The sequence below is a fragment of the Thamnophis elegans genome, chromosome 14 (genome assembly GCF_009769535.1).
Source record: "Thamnophis elegans isolate rThaEle1 chromosome 14, rThaEle1.pri, whole genome shotgun sequence".
In the NCBI taxonomy this organism is placed as follows: Eukaryota; Metazoa; Chordata; class Lepidosauria; order Squamata; family Colubridae; genus Thamnophis; species Thamnophis elegans.
In genome coordinates, this window is record NC_045554.1 from 23,876,953 (window position 1) to 23,890,008 (window position 13,056).

At 44.4% G+C, this 13,056-nt stretch overlaps 1 protein-coding gene across 2 annotated transcripts in view; it reads right to left on the minus strand.

The window, feature by feature from the left end:
• Nucleotides 1-4,103: 4,103 nt before the first annotated feature.
• KIAA0355 (KIAA0355 ortholog) overlaps nt 4,104-13,056 on the minus strand; it is a 75,667-nt gene continuing 66,714 nt past the window's right edge. For both annotated transcript variants that reach the window (XM_032230552.1, XM_032230551.1), the window contains 7 exons: nt 12,661-12,758; nt 12,174-12,299; nt 10,160-11,166; nt 9,393-9,558; nt 8,832-8,966; nt 5,671-5,749; nt 4,104-5,409 (listed from right to left, as the gene is read on the minus strand). In XM_032230552.1, coding sequence (XP_032086443.1) covers nt 5,098-5,409; nt 5,671-5,749; nt 8,832-8,966; nt 9,393-9,558; nt 10,160-11,166; nt 12,174-12,299; nt 12,661-12,758 — 1,923 coding nt within the window. In that variant the 3' untranslated portion in view covers nt 4,104-5,097. The remainder of the gene's footprint in view (nt 5,410-5,670; nt 5,750-8,831; nt 8,967-9,392; nt 9,559-10,159; nt 11,167-12,173; nt 12,300-12,660; nt 12,759-13,056) is intronic.

The following is a 13,056-nucleotide window of genomic DNA, read 5'->3' on the forward strand; positions in this document are numbered from 1 at the left end:
CAAGCAGTGGACCCCAGAAGGGCAGCTGGCTTCACTGGCTAAGGGCATTCAGTGTGAAAAGTCGGATGTTTGGACAGTTGCATCATTTTGGACTTCAGGCTTTCCTTAACCAGTTGTGGTGTTCAGATGAATCAAATGCAGCATCTGGGTTAGCAGAGTGAATGGAGGCTAGACACAGAAGACCCTCTGGGAACATCTTATGTTCAGAGAATCTATGGCTACTGCCATGAAGAGACTGTTATTCAGGCAGCAGTTCGCTTATAGTGGAAAGAGATCTACTCTGAACCACGTGGTGATCTCTTGAAAAACTTGTGGATAGGATAGGAACTGGAAGCGACCTTGGAGGTCTTCCAGTCCAGCCCCCTGTTCAACAGGAGAACCTACATTCTTCTACATCAGGGCTGTCAATCCCATGGCCTGCAGGCCAGACACGTCGTCACACACTGGCCACCCCCAGTTTAGCAAAGGGGAAAAAAGGTTGGGATATGTCACGTGATGCCGTGAGTTTGACATCCCTGTTCCACATTCTACCAGTTCCACATCAGACCAGCTAAACCAAATCTGCCTTTGGAACTGAAGGAGCCCTAGATGTGTTCTGTCGAGAAGAACAGAAACTGAAATCCCACTTCTTCCTAATTTCTTAGAGCTTCTCTTGCGACAGGTTAAGACTTGGTTCTGCTTTCACGTATCATATGTGTTCATTTCTGCAAAAATCAGACGACCTTGTCAAGGTAGTAAATGTATTTCAAGGTAACGCAGATTTCTACAGATTTGGTTTTCCAGCCCACTAAAATTTTATGGTATGCTCAAGCCTTGTGTGGCCCACTGACTATGTAGCCATGGTTACGGATCCTCCAATTCAGAAGACTAACTTTGGTGGTGATTAGAATGAATGGGGATACTTCCAAGGTGGGATTTCCTGTCTACAGCCTTAAATATCCACTATTCAAAGGACTCTTCCATGTGTAAGGTCCAGTGAAATCATAGCATGTTTTCCCACTATTATTGCTTTCTGAAAGGAAAACAGCACTCATTGTAAAAAGGTTATTATATTGGAAGGGACCCTGGAGGTTTTCAAGTCCAACCCCCTGCCCAAACAGGGTATGAGTGAACTCAAGCCATGCATGATGAGGCCCTGGACATAAACCAAGATTATTCAGTTTAATTGACATGCAAGTCTAACCTGATAACTCCTATAATTTCTGTTATCTGGGAGAACCAGGCACCTACCTGAAATTGTTTCCAGTAGCTTGCACATTGTTAGGTACATATATTTGAGTGATGCCAAGGTAAGAAGTATTGGATTCTGGATGTTATGTTTGTCTTTTTTTAAACTAGGAAGCATGGCTTTTTAATGAGGTCAACTGGAATTGGGTAGATTGGTGTCTCTATACATTCTGGAAGTCAATGCCAGCCCCAAAAGGAGGAGGGTCCATGGGGAGAGGCATCCCTGATATTCATATCTCAAGAACGTGGAATAGGCAAAGAATGTATGTAAATTTTCCCAAGAAGCTTAATACTTTCTAGGCCGAAGGCAACCGGAAAGGGATTTTTTATGTCCATAAGAAATAGGGAGGACTCGCATACTGACTTATTTTTATGAAATCTACGCCACTCCAATCCACCTTGTTTTGAGGTACTATGGAAAACAAACCATGTAATAAATTAAGACTCTTGCCAGTGGAACTGCCTTTATGGCCTTGGTGGCAAGAATGTGACCAATGATTTGGAGCCCCTGGAAGTATTTTTCTTCCTATTATCACCAGGGCAGAGTTATAAATCCATTGTGATACAGGGCCTTGGATTCTATAATATGGCTATGGAAAACAGCAAAGCACTCAGGTATCTATGATGCTGTGGGTCATTTAGGCAAACAGGGAAAAAAAGATCTTGAGAAGTCTTTGTTATTTGGGATCTGGACTGCTGCTGCTTTGATTGGTAGTTTGCTTTCCACGAAGGGGCATGGAATGGGCTGCTTCCTACTGGGAAGGCTTCAGTTACCATATTCAATAATGGATTAGTGGATGGCTAGGATTGGATTCCTTCAGAAAGGAGAATTTTATAAAACAAATTTTGCTCAGCTATGAGAAACTGGATTGGAATAAAAGCTTCATGGGAACCTGCTCCTTTGACAGCCTCCTCTCCCCTCCCACCTACCTAGATTCAGAAATCCACCAGGGAGAGGGTCAGCCATAGGGGCCCCTCTTCTCTGGGCGTTCAATGTTCTTTTTCTTAAAAAAACACCACACCCCATTCCCCCTTTGGTCCATGTCAGGGGCAAAGGGATCAAGGATGATACCATGACTCCTAAGGAATCTGCCCTGGGCTTTCCAAGGAGGACCCCCAGGATGTGAGAAGAGAATGCTGCCTGGCAGATGAGGTGACTGGGCCTCCTGGATAGGTAGCTGCTGGAAGGCCAGCCCTCCAAATTATAGAGCCATCTATCGGAGATGTCTCCTGAAGTATTCAAGATAGTTACAGGATCTACAAGCTTTTTAAAGGGCACCACAATCCATAACACCAAAATATTTAACAATAATGGAAAGGCTGGAGACCGATTAGTGGGAAGCTCTTGCCGTAGATAATGGAGGCGGCAGGTATACCGTAGAATCCATGCAGTAGGGGCTGCCTCCCAACTCCCAGTAGGAGGGAAGTCTTACTTCCACCTTGTGTACTCCAAAATTGTTCCTGTCTGCCAGAATGAGGAGGAGCCCAGCTAACGATTCTCTCCAGCTACAGCAGGAGAATAACTTTCAACATAATTGTACTTGTTATCTTTTGGATATATCTTATTTTAACAAGATATAATCTATTATTAAAGGTATATCTTTAATAAAGCAAATAGGGTAGTTTTTACTTACAGGTGCTTCAACATTAAAAACAAAAGGTACAGTTCCAGTTCCAAAGCATTAGTTATTCACATAAGTACTGCATTAAAAGATAATCTGACTAAGCACCATGCCCCCTGCACTTGGCTGTGTGAAACCTTGCTTGCCAATAATTGGGAAAATTATAGGTGTTCAGAATAACTGGAAGCAGTGGATGATGCAGCACCTACCAGACAAAAAATGATTCACCTGCATTTCCACTATTTAACTTCAATTTTAGAAAATTGCCAATGTTTGCATTTGTCACTCAACTGCAACAGCAGCTTAAATGCTCTAAAGGAAATTTCAACACAACATATATCTGTACTTGAAAGCCTTGCGGCATACAACTGCAATCAATTTTAGGTCCAATACAAGTTTTCAATTGTATACTTGAGGAGACTCAAAATCACTTTTAAATTCACCAACATTTTAGCAGAAAGTACAGAACATTAACAATGTACAGACAGAAGCCACACTGATTGTGCAAAGCACATGACTGTAAAGTTATGCACAGCAAACAGTTCTGTAAACATGGTAAGGATGGGATTTCAGGAAACAAGATGACAATATCATAAATACAGGCAACATTGGCATCCTTAACCAGCACAAAGAGTAACATTTTAGGCCCGCCAAACGGCGCACAAGCAGAGGGTGGAAGGGCTTTTATGCTATCCACCCCAACATTTAGTGTCTTTCAATATATGCATATGTATGTGTATATATATATACATATATATATATATACACATACATATATATATACATACATACACACACATACACATACGTGTATATATATGTATATATATGCATATATATGTATATATATGCATATATATATGTATATATATGCATATATGCATATATATGTATATATATGTGATATGTATATATATATATATATATGCATATATATATATATATGCATATATATATATATATATATGCATATATATATATATATATATATATATATATATATATATATATATATATATATATATATATGTATGTATAAATTTGGTATCTTTAATATACACATGTAAGTTTGTAGAAAATGGGAACTTAAATGTGCTTTTATCTTCATCAAAAACTATGTGTATTTATAACTAATAACCCATTTTACTTGTCAATGTATTAGAATGATATGAATTAAGAAAATATAAAAATAATATTAATACTGTCAAAAACCTTTATACCAGAAAATATTGTGGTTTATAATTACTCTTTCAAAGATGAAATATGAAAATTTAAATAGGTTTTATAAAGACTTCTCTCACTTCAATTAATATACAATGGGATCACTATACATATTTACCTTTTTCCCATTTGAAGCACCAGTCATTCCCCAGATCCACTTTGGTTGGAAGATATCTCTAATCCCACAGGTTCATTTATTTAATGGCACATATTGACTGTAAGTACTTTATTTTAATTCTTAGCACTACAAAAAATAGTGTTTTAAGTTCTCTCTCTTCTGAGCCAGCTCATGTTTTTACACACTAAGTCTAGCATTGAAATAAGACTTATATTTGCAAGCAGTCTTAACTATTCTTTCATATATTTAAGGAGCACTGTATGGATAATGCCTTTGGCCAAATGTAAGAGTATCAGATGTAGTGTCATAAACCCACCAAAAGGGCTTCATGGAGGTGGACGGTGCTCACTGCTTGGCCAGATCACTTTTCACAGATTTTGAGCGGTTCCAGCTGTTTTGCACAAACTAAATAACTGGAAAGAATTAGGTTTTCAGTCGTTGTTTGCCCCACTCCTGTTTCAAAGTTTGCAGCATATTAGCAATTACTGCATTAAAAAAGCTATCACAGCCTGTGAAATTCAGAGCGAAGACTTTATAATTTTGTCAATTAGAAATCTGAAGAAAATGAGCATTGAGCAAAACTGCTAGATTGGCTTAAAAATACTCAAATCTGTTTTAGCAAGAAATGGTAACTATAAATCTATATGAAAAAATAGCTATAAAATACAGTGTTTTCTGTGGTAAGCGTGTCACCATTTGTTACCGGGGCATCCATAGGCTTTGAAAGGGTCACAGTTTAGGCTGTTGTGTAGACACCGTGTGCCAAGGGCTGCCAGGAACGAGAAACTTCACTACCAAAGCTGTCGACTCCCCCCACCCTCCCCAGCAGGCCGAAACCAAGACAGCCCGGATCATACCAAAGACTTTGGTCCTCGGCTGCTGCTTCTCCGGCCAGGAGGAAACGGGGCATCAGTACTGTGGCAGATAGGATGGCCGACGCTCGTGCTTGCCCGGAAAAGGTTTAAAGCCCTTGTGCCCCTGCTTGTGCTGAGCCAGGGGCAATGGTGGTGACTGCGGAGGCTGCTGGGTGTAGGCAAACGGGGAGACCATCCCTGTGGGCGGAGGGCAGTCATTGGCGGCTGACCAAACGGGAGACGGCAGCATCTGCATGGTGTCGTTCCAGTGGCTGGCAGGGCTGCTTAGCTGATATAAAGACATATTTGGGCCCGACTGCGTGTGCTGCCAAGGAGCCTTCGGGGGCCAAGTTTTCGTTTTATTGTCCTGCAAGAGCAAGGAGGACATCTGAGCTTCACACTCGGTCCCCAAGGAGAGGGAAAAATGACTTTACACCCTCCCCCAACCCCTCCTTAAATGGGGAGTCACCAGCCTTTAATTTAGGAAGTTAGTTTAAGAAAGCGGCTTAATCTGAATCTCCATGTGGTCAAGTTGCTGCTTTTGAAAACTGACCCGCAAGCCAACATTCAATGCAGGCCTTCCACTCTGAGCCTCTTTAAGAGGCTCCCTATTCAGTCCAAGACTTACCTGGCTATGATCATCCACGGTGGAAAGGAGTGGTGGTGAAGGAAGTGTGCTTGTGTCTTGTTCCCCACTGCTGTGTTTCCTGAAAAATAAAAAAAAATAAAAATGTTGATTGATTGATTTAGTAAATTTGTTTGCCGCCCATCTCTCTTCAAAGCGATTTACAAGCAATGATTTACATGTATTCATTTCAATGAAGGGAAAATGTCATGATAGTCTAATGAAAAGAAAAATGTTTAATCTATGCAATCCTGTATTCAGTAAATCTATAGTCACACTGAAAGAAGGCACGGCACCCCCAAATATGCCCCATTAACTGATTCCATTCAGTGGAGATACCAACCCACCTATCCACACACAACACTCTGAGAATTCTCCTTCAGAATTCCATCAATTAGTACCCTAGTATTCTTCTGGAATAACTGGGAAGTTGTACTTGCTCCCCCTATCAGCTCGCTGGACTCAACCAAGAATTCATCTACCGTGTTTTCCCGAAAAGACGACCAGTCCTGAAACTAAGGCCTTGCCACATTTTTTGGTTGGGCAAAAATATAAGCCCCTCCTGAAAACAAGCCCCCTGGACACCCCTCCCAGCCAGGCAGAGTGCCACTCACCAACCTAGCGATATCCCGAAGGCGCCAAGCCGCAGGAGCCGGGAGGAGGGGGGACAAAGGTGCTCACATTGCTTGCTGCCTTTGGGATACCACTAGTGTCAGTCTCTGCTTCGCTGCTGCTTTTCAGCTGCCATTGAATCAGGGAGGGGGGGATGGTATTGGGGGGAGGGGAATCATTCTGTGCTGGAGGACTGTTTAATTAGGGAGTTATTCTCACCATCTCTTTGCGCATGCAGAAGGAAGGGAGTTTCCCGCCAAGGCCAACTGTCCAGCATTTCATCCTGATGATGATTTTCGAAGATGTCTCCCATCTGACAGTTGGGTGAATTATGATTGGACTATGGACTGGAGTACCAAGGGGAGGGGATTGAATCTTGTATTGATATCTATTACTTTCGCGCCTTTTTATTCAGATTCAGCTTTGCTTTGCTTCTTTTCGTTTGTAGCCAGTAAAAGTACACTTAATTCTGAAATATGGACTTGAGTGGTTTCTTTCTTGGTTATTAAATGAAGGGGCAGTGACAGCTAGGTTGGTGAGTGGTGCTGTGCCCAGATGGAGTGTGGGTAACCCCCCCTTTCCAGCCAGGCAGAACACCACTCACTGATCCAGTAATATCCCAAAGGCGCTAAGCCGTGTGGCGCTCTTCCCGGCTGGAAAGGGAGGTTGTGCGAGCGCTTGTTCCGCCCCGGCTCGTGTGCCTCCCAGCCTCACTATGCCCTGACCCAGCTGTCCCTGCTGCTGCTGCGCCGTCACTGAGCTCCAAGTATAACCGGCTTCTAAACTCCGGACATCCACTGCCGAGTCTTCTGGCAGCGGCTGCTCTGGGACTATGATCTATGGTTGTGGGCTGGCTGTTGGAAGACTCTGGTGGGACAGAGAGTCTTCCGGCAGCTGGTCCACAACCATAGAGCCTAGTCCCAGAACGGCCGCTGCCGGAAAACTATGCAGCGAATCTCCAGAGTTTGAAAGCCGGTTATACTTGGCGGCAGCGGCGGTACCCTGGCCCTGCAGGGAGAGCTGGGCCAGGGCATGGTGAGGCTGGGAGGCATGCGAGCCGGGGCGGAACAGGCACTCGCGCAACCTCCCTTTCCAGCCAGGCAGAGCGCCATGCGGCTTAACGCCTTTGGGATATTACTGGGTCAGTGAATGGTGCTCTGCCCAGCTGGAAACGGGAGGGTTGCCTGGTGGCTGCTCATGAGCGTGGTCACCTCATGGCTGCTGTGTTGCTCTGCTGCGACAGCGCAACACAGCCGTTTGCCCCTGAGGCTATACCCGGCTCTTCGGGCGCCCGCTTGCAAGAGAGCAGTTACCCAGCAACCTCAAACCAATAACACCCCCTCCCTGATAATAAGGCCCAAACAACATTGGGGGGGGGGGGGTCAAAAGAAAATAAGACTCTGTCTTATTTTCGGCAAAACATGGTAGTTCAAGTATGTTTAATAAAGACTTGCTGGATATCTAAGCAAAGATTCAAGGTGCCATGCAAACCCAGGTCATTGGGTTACCCTTAGGAGGCATCCAGTGATTGTGTGAACACATTTACTGGCTCTGACCCAAGACCGGAGCCATACCCAATGCATACCAGCTCCATTCTTTTGTTACCTGGACAGGTGAGACATTCCCACACAGACTCTCTTCATAATTTCTTTACAGCAATTATCCTGACTCGGCAAAAGCAGGGCCATCGCAACTGATCCATGTATGCGTCATCAACCTATTTAAATTCTGTCTCTCAGCCCCCCATTCACGGTGTAAATCTGTTCTGACCCCCACCTTGTCAGTTCAGAAACGAAAGCCAAACAGAACGTTCAAAGGAATGTTTTTTATCAGTCCCGGCTCTTGCTGGCTGCGAGCCCAAAATAAACACAGATAAATTGCTCTACCAAAAGTCCTATAACTCATAAACTACTGCAAAACAGGATTATATAAATCAAGTCACTTATCCAAGTTGACTTTACTCGATGTTTGCAAGCGAACGGGGAACGCAAACAAGACCCAACACTAGAACAGGAACGGAACATTGACTTCTGCAACCAGGGTGTGGCACCAGCAGTCTCTTTATACTCAGACGAGGATCCCAATGAGCAACAGCTGCTTGCAATCATCTCCTATAGTTCCTCCTTTGTCCTTTACGCTGAGTAGACCTAAGCCTGCTTGCCTCCTGATACAACTCCCAAATACTTTCAGGAACATTCCCTTTGATCCAATGCTCTGCCGCCACCTGGTGGCCAACCAGTCTTTCCTCGCCCTGCTTGGAGTTGACACCCTGTCCAGGGTCCTCCATCTCCTCCAAGGCCAACTCATAAGACCCCTCGCTGTCGGAGTCTGGCGGCAGCTCTAATGGCTCCTGCTGGGCCACAACATAAATCTATAGAGTAAGTTGAGGAAGCACCAACTTACATGGGAATCAATTCAGGGACAATAAGAAAGGAGAGAGATCTGAATTTCAAAACAGGGCTGCTTCTGGGGTTCCTGCTGGGGCCAAGGAAAAAGCTACAGTTAAGACTCTTAAGCTCTTCTGCAAAGCACACGTTCCTTGTGTGACGTACCTTCTTTGCTTGACAGCAGCCACAATGTCCGGCCCTGAGAACATGGAAAACAAACTGTCTCCATTGGCTGAGGAGGTCTCGTCACTGGAGCTGGCAGAGTCCCCCTGAGTCCCTGACCAACTGCTGGTCATCTCCCTGCAAAAAAACAGCAAGGCCGGGTTGAGGGCTGCTGCCCAGGGAGCGGGGGGGGGGGGGGATGGGGCTCTTGCACTCCCTATTCAGAGTCAATCTCGAGAGGGCAAGATTTCAAGGGACAATTTCAAATTCACTAGATTGCAGGGTAAAATACAGATTTTATCTTATAGCTTAAATTCCTATGTTTGGAATTATTCTTAGCTAAATATCCTGCGCTCTTAAAAGGAAAAAAATAGAGGCGTTGCTTATCTATATGTGCCATTTTGAACCTGAGAGAAGTGCAACATGAACATTTAATCTAAAAAAATAAAATGTATTGGAACAATAAAACACCCTCCTAACAATCAATTAAAACCAATTGACTTAATTTCTGTAATGGTCTGCACAATACAGTGTACAAAGGAGAGTTACCAAGAGGCTCCTTACCCATCTGTGAAATACTCTGGGAAGGGCCAGGTCCTGTGGAGGTCATCAGGATGAGACCAGTTGCTACGTGCATTGCTGGGGCGACGAAAGTGTTGGGCCTGCCTTTTCTGTTGCATGGCCTGGCTGACTCCAGCCACATAGCGGGCAAACTCTGGATCTGAGCCAACTGGGCAGAAAAAAAGGAATCTCTATCAGTCAGCTATTTCTTCCCCAATTATCCCTTGATTTAATCCTTTATGCTTAGCAAGCCACCCCTGGGTGTGTGCCTGCATCCATGGATATGCATAAGAAAGCAGTTAGTAGTCCAGAATGTTTGTTGAATGCTGAATATTCAGCACTTCACAGAAAAGTGCTTTCCTGGCAAGTTGTCTTTGTGTAATGCAAGCCATGAGCAAAGCAGCAACACAGGCAATGCCCAGTGTAGTGGAAGCAGTAATGGCTGATGCCCACAGACCCCTGAAGGAAAACTTTCTTTGCTGATCGGAAAAGGAATACAAATAAAACAATCATCATAAAAAGCTGCCGTTGGTTGCTTACAACAGCAGTTATGTTATTAAAAGCATAAACACAACTTAGCTGAAAAGCAAGAACAAATAAAGCAATTCAGATCAAAGGAGGACAGAAAGTTTCAGGTTAAATTCAAAATTGGGCTGCCCCTACAGCAGATCAGAGAGGAGAATGCTAGTTCAGGATAACGACCTGGGACTCAAAAACATCTGGAGACATTCAATACGCTGTGAAATAAGGTACGGATTAGCTGAACTTACCTGCAGGGTCAAAAGGTAGAAATTCTCCCAGCACCCCAAAGATCCCATCACTTTGGTCACGGTTTGGCCATGTGTTGTTCCTTGGCCCTTGAGGTTTCTGCCCCAGCATTTCTGACATCACGTTATCCATGTAGCTGTTCACAAGGCCCAGGCTGTAGAGGTCGGAGCTCAGGTCGGAAAAGGCGTGGCTGCTCCACTGAGGCAACGAGGACAGTCCTGGCCCAACAGCCTGGCCGGGGGGCTGGCTGGCACCCCCTGGCCACTTACTGGGCAGGCGCTGCTGCGATCCAATGGGCTGGCGCAAGGGCTGATAGTGCGGCTGCTGCTGCTGCTGCTGCTGGGGTTTCTGGGGATGGGGCTGCTGGGGCATCCCGGGCTGAAGATGGTGCAGTGGGGTGTGAGATGACGCCTGTAGTGACGGCAGCTGCACAGCAGCTGCTTTCTGTTCTGCTGCAGCAGAAGAAGAAGAAGACGAGGCAACCGAGGTTCTCCTTCTCACCAGGGGAGAAGTCTGTTGGGACTTGCCCGTGTTGAAACCCGAAAGGAAATCAATGACCTCCTGCATTTCCTGGTCAGTTGGTAAGTTCATGCCCTTGGCATCCTTACCATCTTCCACAATGCCTCCCTCCGGCCTTTCAAGGAGGCCGTTGACCCCGTGATGGTTTGAGCTCTGCATCAGCTGGGCAGGCTCAAGAACCCTCGGAAAGTGGCCAAGGTTCAAAATACTTTGCAGTCGTGCATCCGCATTACTTGGTAGTTTTGCTTTGTCCTCTGAGTTGTTAGCTATAAAATGGGTTTTAGAAGGTATATTAGGAATGGAGTAATTCCCACTGTTGTTCGAACTTGTACAAGACGTTTTTTTGGTAAATCGTGATGTCAACTTTGAGAAAGTCTTCTGCAAACCCCCTGCTGCTTTACTGCCATTTCCAGACGGTAAGTCGGTGTGACTTCCAAAGTCAGAGCTCTCACGTTGCAGTTGGATCTGGATGTAGGGCAACGCCTGTTCCCTGGCGAAACAAAAATGACCTTCCGGCTCAGATTTAAAAATGGCTCAGAAAACCAGATAAACATCCAATTCAGGAACAAACAAAATACAAACAAATGGCCTACCTGGTTCTAGTACGGAAATCAGGTGTGTCTGTGCCTCCTCTCTGTAATGTGCACCCCTGGGTTTTGGGTGTGGCATTAGCCAAGACTCCAGGACAGGTATGGAGACTGAGGGTTGTCTCCAAAGGCCTTCAGGTGTCCTGCTCCAGACACAGCTGGATGGGAGACTTACTAGGGGAGATTGATCCGCTGGGGTTTCTGTTTGCTTATCTCTTTCCTTGCAGTATAGCAGCAACTGCCTGAGATCCACAACTCTATAGCTAGGTGAGCAGTGGAGTTCAGGCTGCCTTCTTTGAACCTGGTAACAAGGCTGATTCAGGAGTTCATGGACACCACGGACATGCGACAACTTATGCAGAGCCAACCCACAAGAGAGGTCACACATTAGATCTAGTCTTTCTCTCGGGGTAGGGGATCTTCTGATCTGGGTTTTGGGTGATCAGTCCCTTGCTATAGAGTGATCGCATCCTCTTTCTCTGTGGATTTCTCTGTGTCCACTCCCATCCAATCCCCATTTTAAAGCTACAGGTTAAAGCAAATTTCTCAGAGGCCTATCACTCTATCATGCCCTTGAAATGGGAAGCTGTGTATGAAAAAAAAAAAACCAACCCACCATGGTTTTCCTACCATGTCAAATGCAGCTGCCCAGAAATTCTGATTAATAGTGTAAGTGGCTTCAATAACTAAATCAGGGGTGTCCAAACTTGGGAACTTTAAGACTTGTAGACTTCAACTCCCAGCATGGCTGGCTGGGGAATTCTGGGAGTTGGAGTCCACAAGTCTTAAAGTTCCCAAGTTTGGACACCCCTGAACTAGATGAAGCTTCTCATAGTCATTTTCACCTGAACAAGGTGTGTTATGCAATGCTAATTCTGTACCAACCGCAGCCACAGCCAGGCCTACCTACCTTCCTTCTTTCCAGCGATTTAGGTCAAACACGGCAGTATAAAGTACATCTACCAGTCCTAACATTTTCTCTGGATCCAGACTTCTCTGCAGGAGAGACATTGTTGCAGGATCTTCTTTCAGGCACCTGATGCAGATGGAGAATCAAATATTCACAGATTACTAATGGTATTACTAATTACATTACTTGGTATTCCTAATTAATGATCAGATTACCAATGTTCTGATCATGGCACAATCCTCTGAAAAAGGTTAGGCAGGCTCTCAGTGTGAAGTGAAGCTTCCAGAGATGATTCAAAACTTATTACCACTGTAATTATCAACTGCATGACAAACTATTTACTTCCTTCAAATTGCTGTATTAGGATAGCTTGGATGATACTGTAAAGCACACTAAGATTTTTAATACAATTTATTAACTTTTTCCACACACCAAAGCACACACACAATACTATTCTGGGTTTCCTTAAGTAGCAAATTCTAATTACCAAGTTGATGGGACTTGAACCACAATTCTGGAGCCTTCCAAGCTGATTTGTGGTGCATAAGCTTCTTTGTTTTCATTCTGTGCTGTGTCTACAACCACCTGATTGCAAAGAAAAATAAGTAAACAACCGCCACTTTAAAAGTACTAGAATGTCCCTCTTCAAACGTAACAACAAATCATTTTGTCGCAGCCACCATGGCCCCTGGGGAGCTAAACACTGACCAAGTGTATATAAACATCAAAACAAGAGATATATATGAATGGTATTTAGAGTTATGAGGAGGTACTGAAATGTTAATCATGAAATGTAATAGCTAAGTAAGTTCAGGATGTATTTAAGAGGTGAGCATTTCACTAAGCATTTTTCATCAGCTGATAATTTCATCTTCCTCTTCAT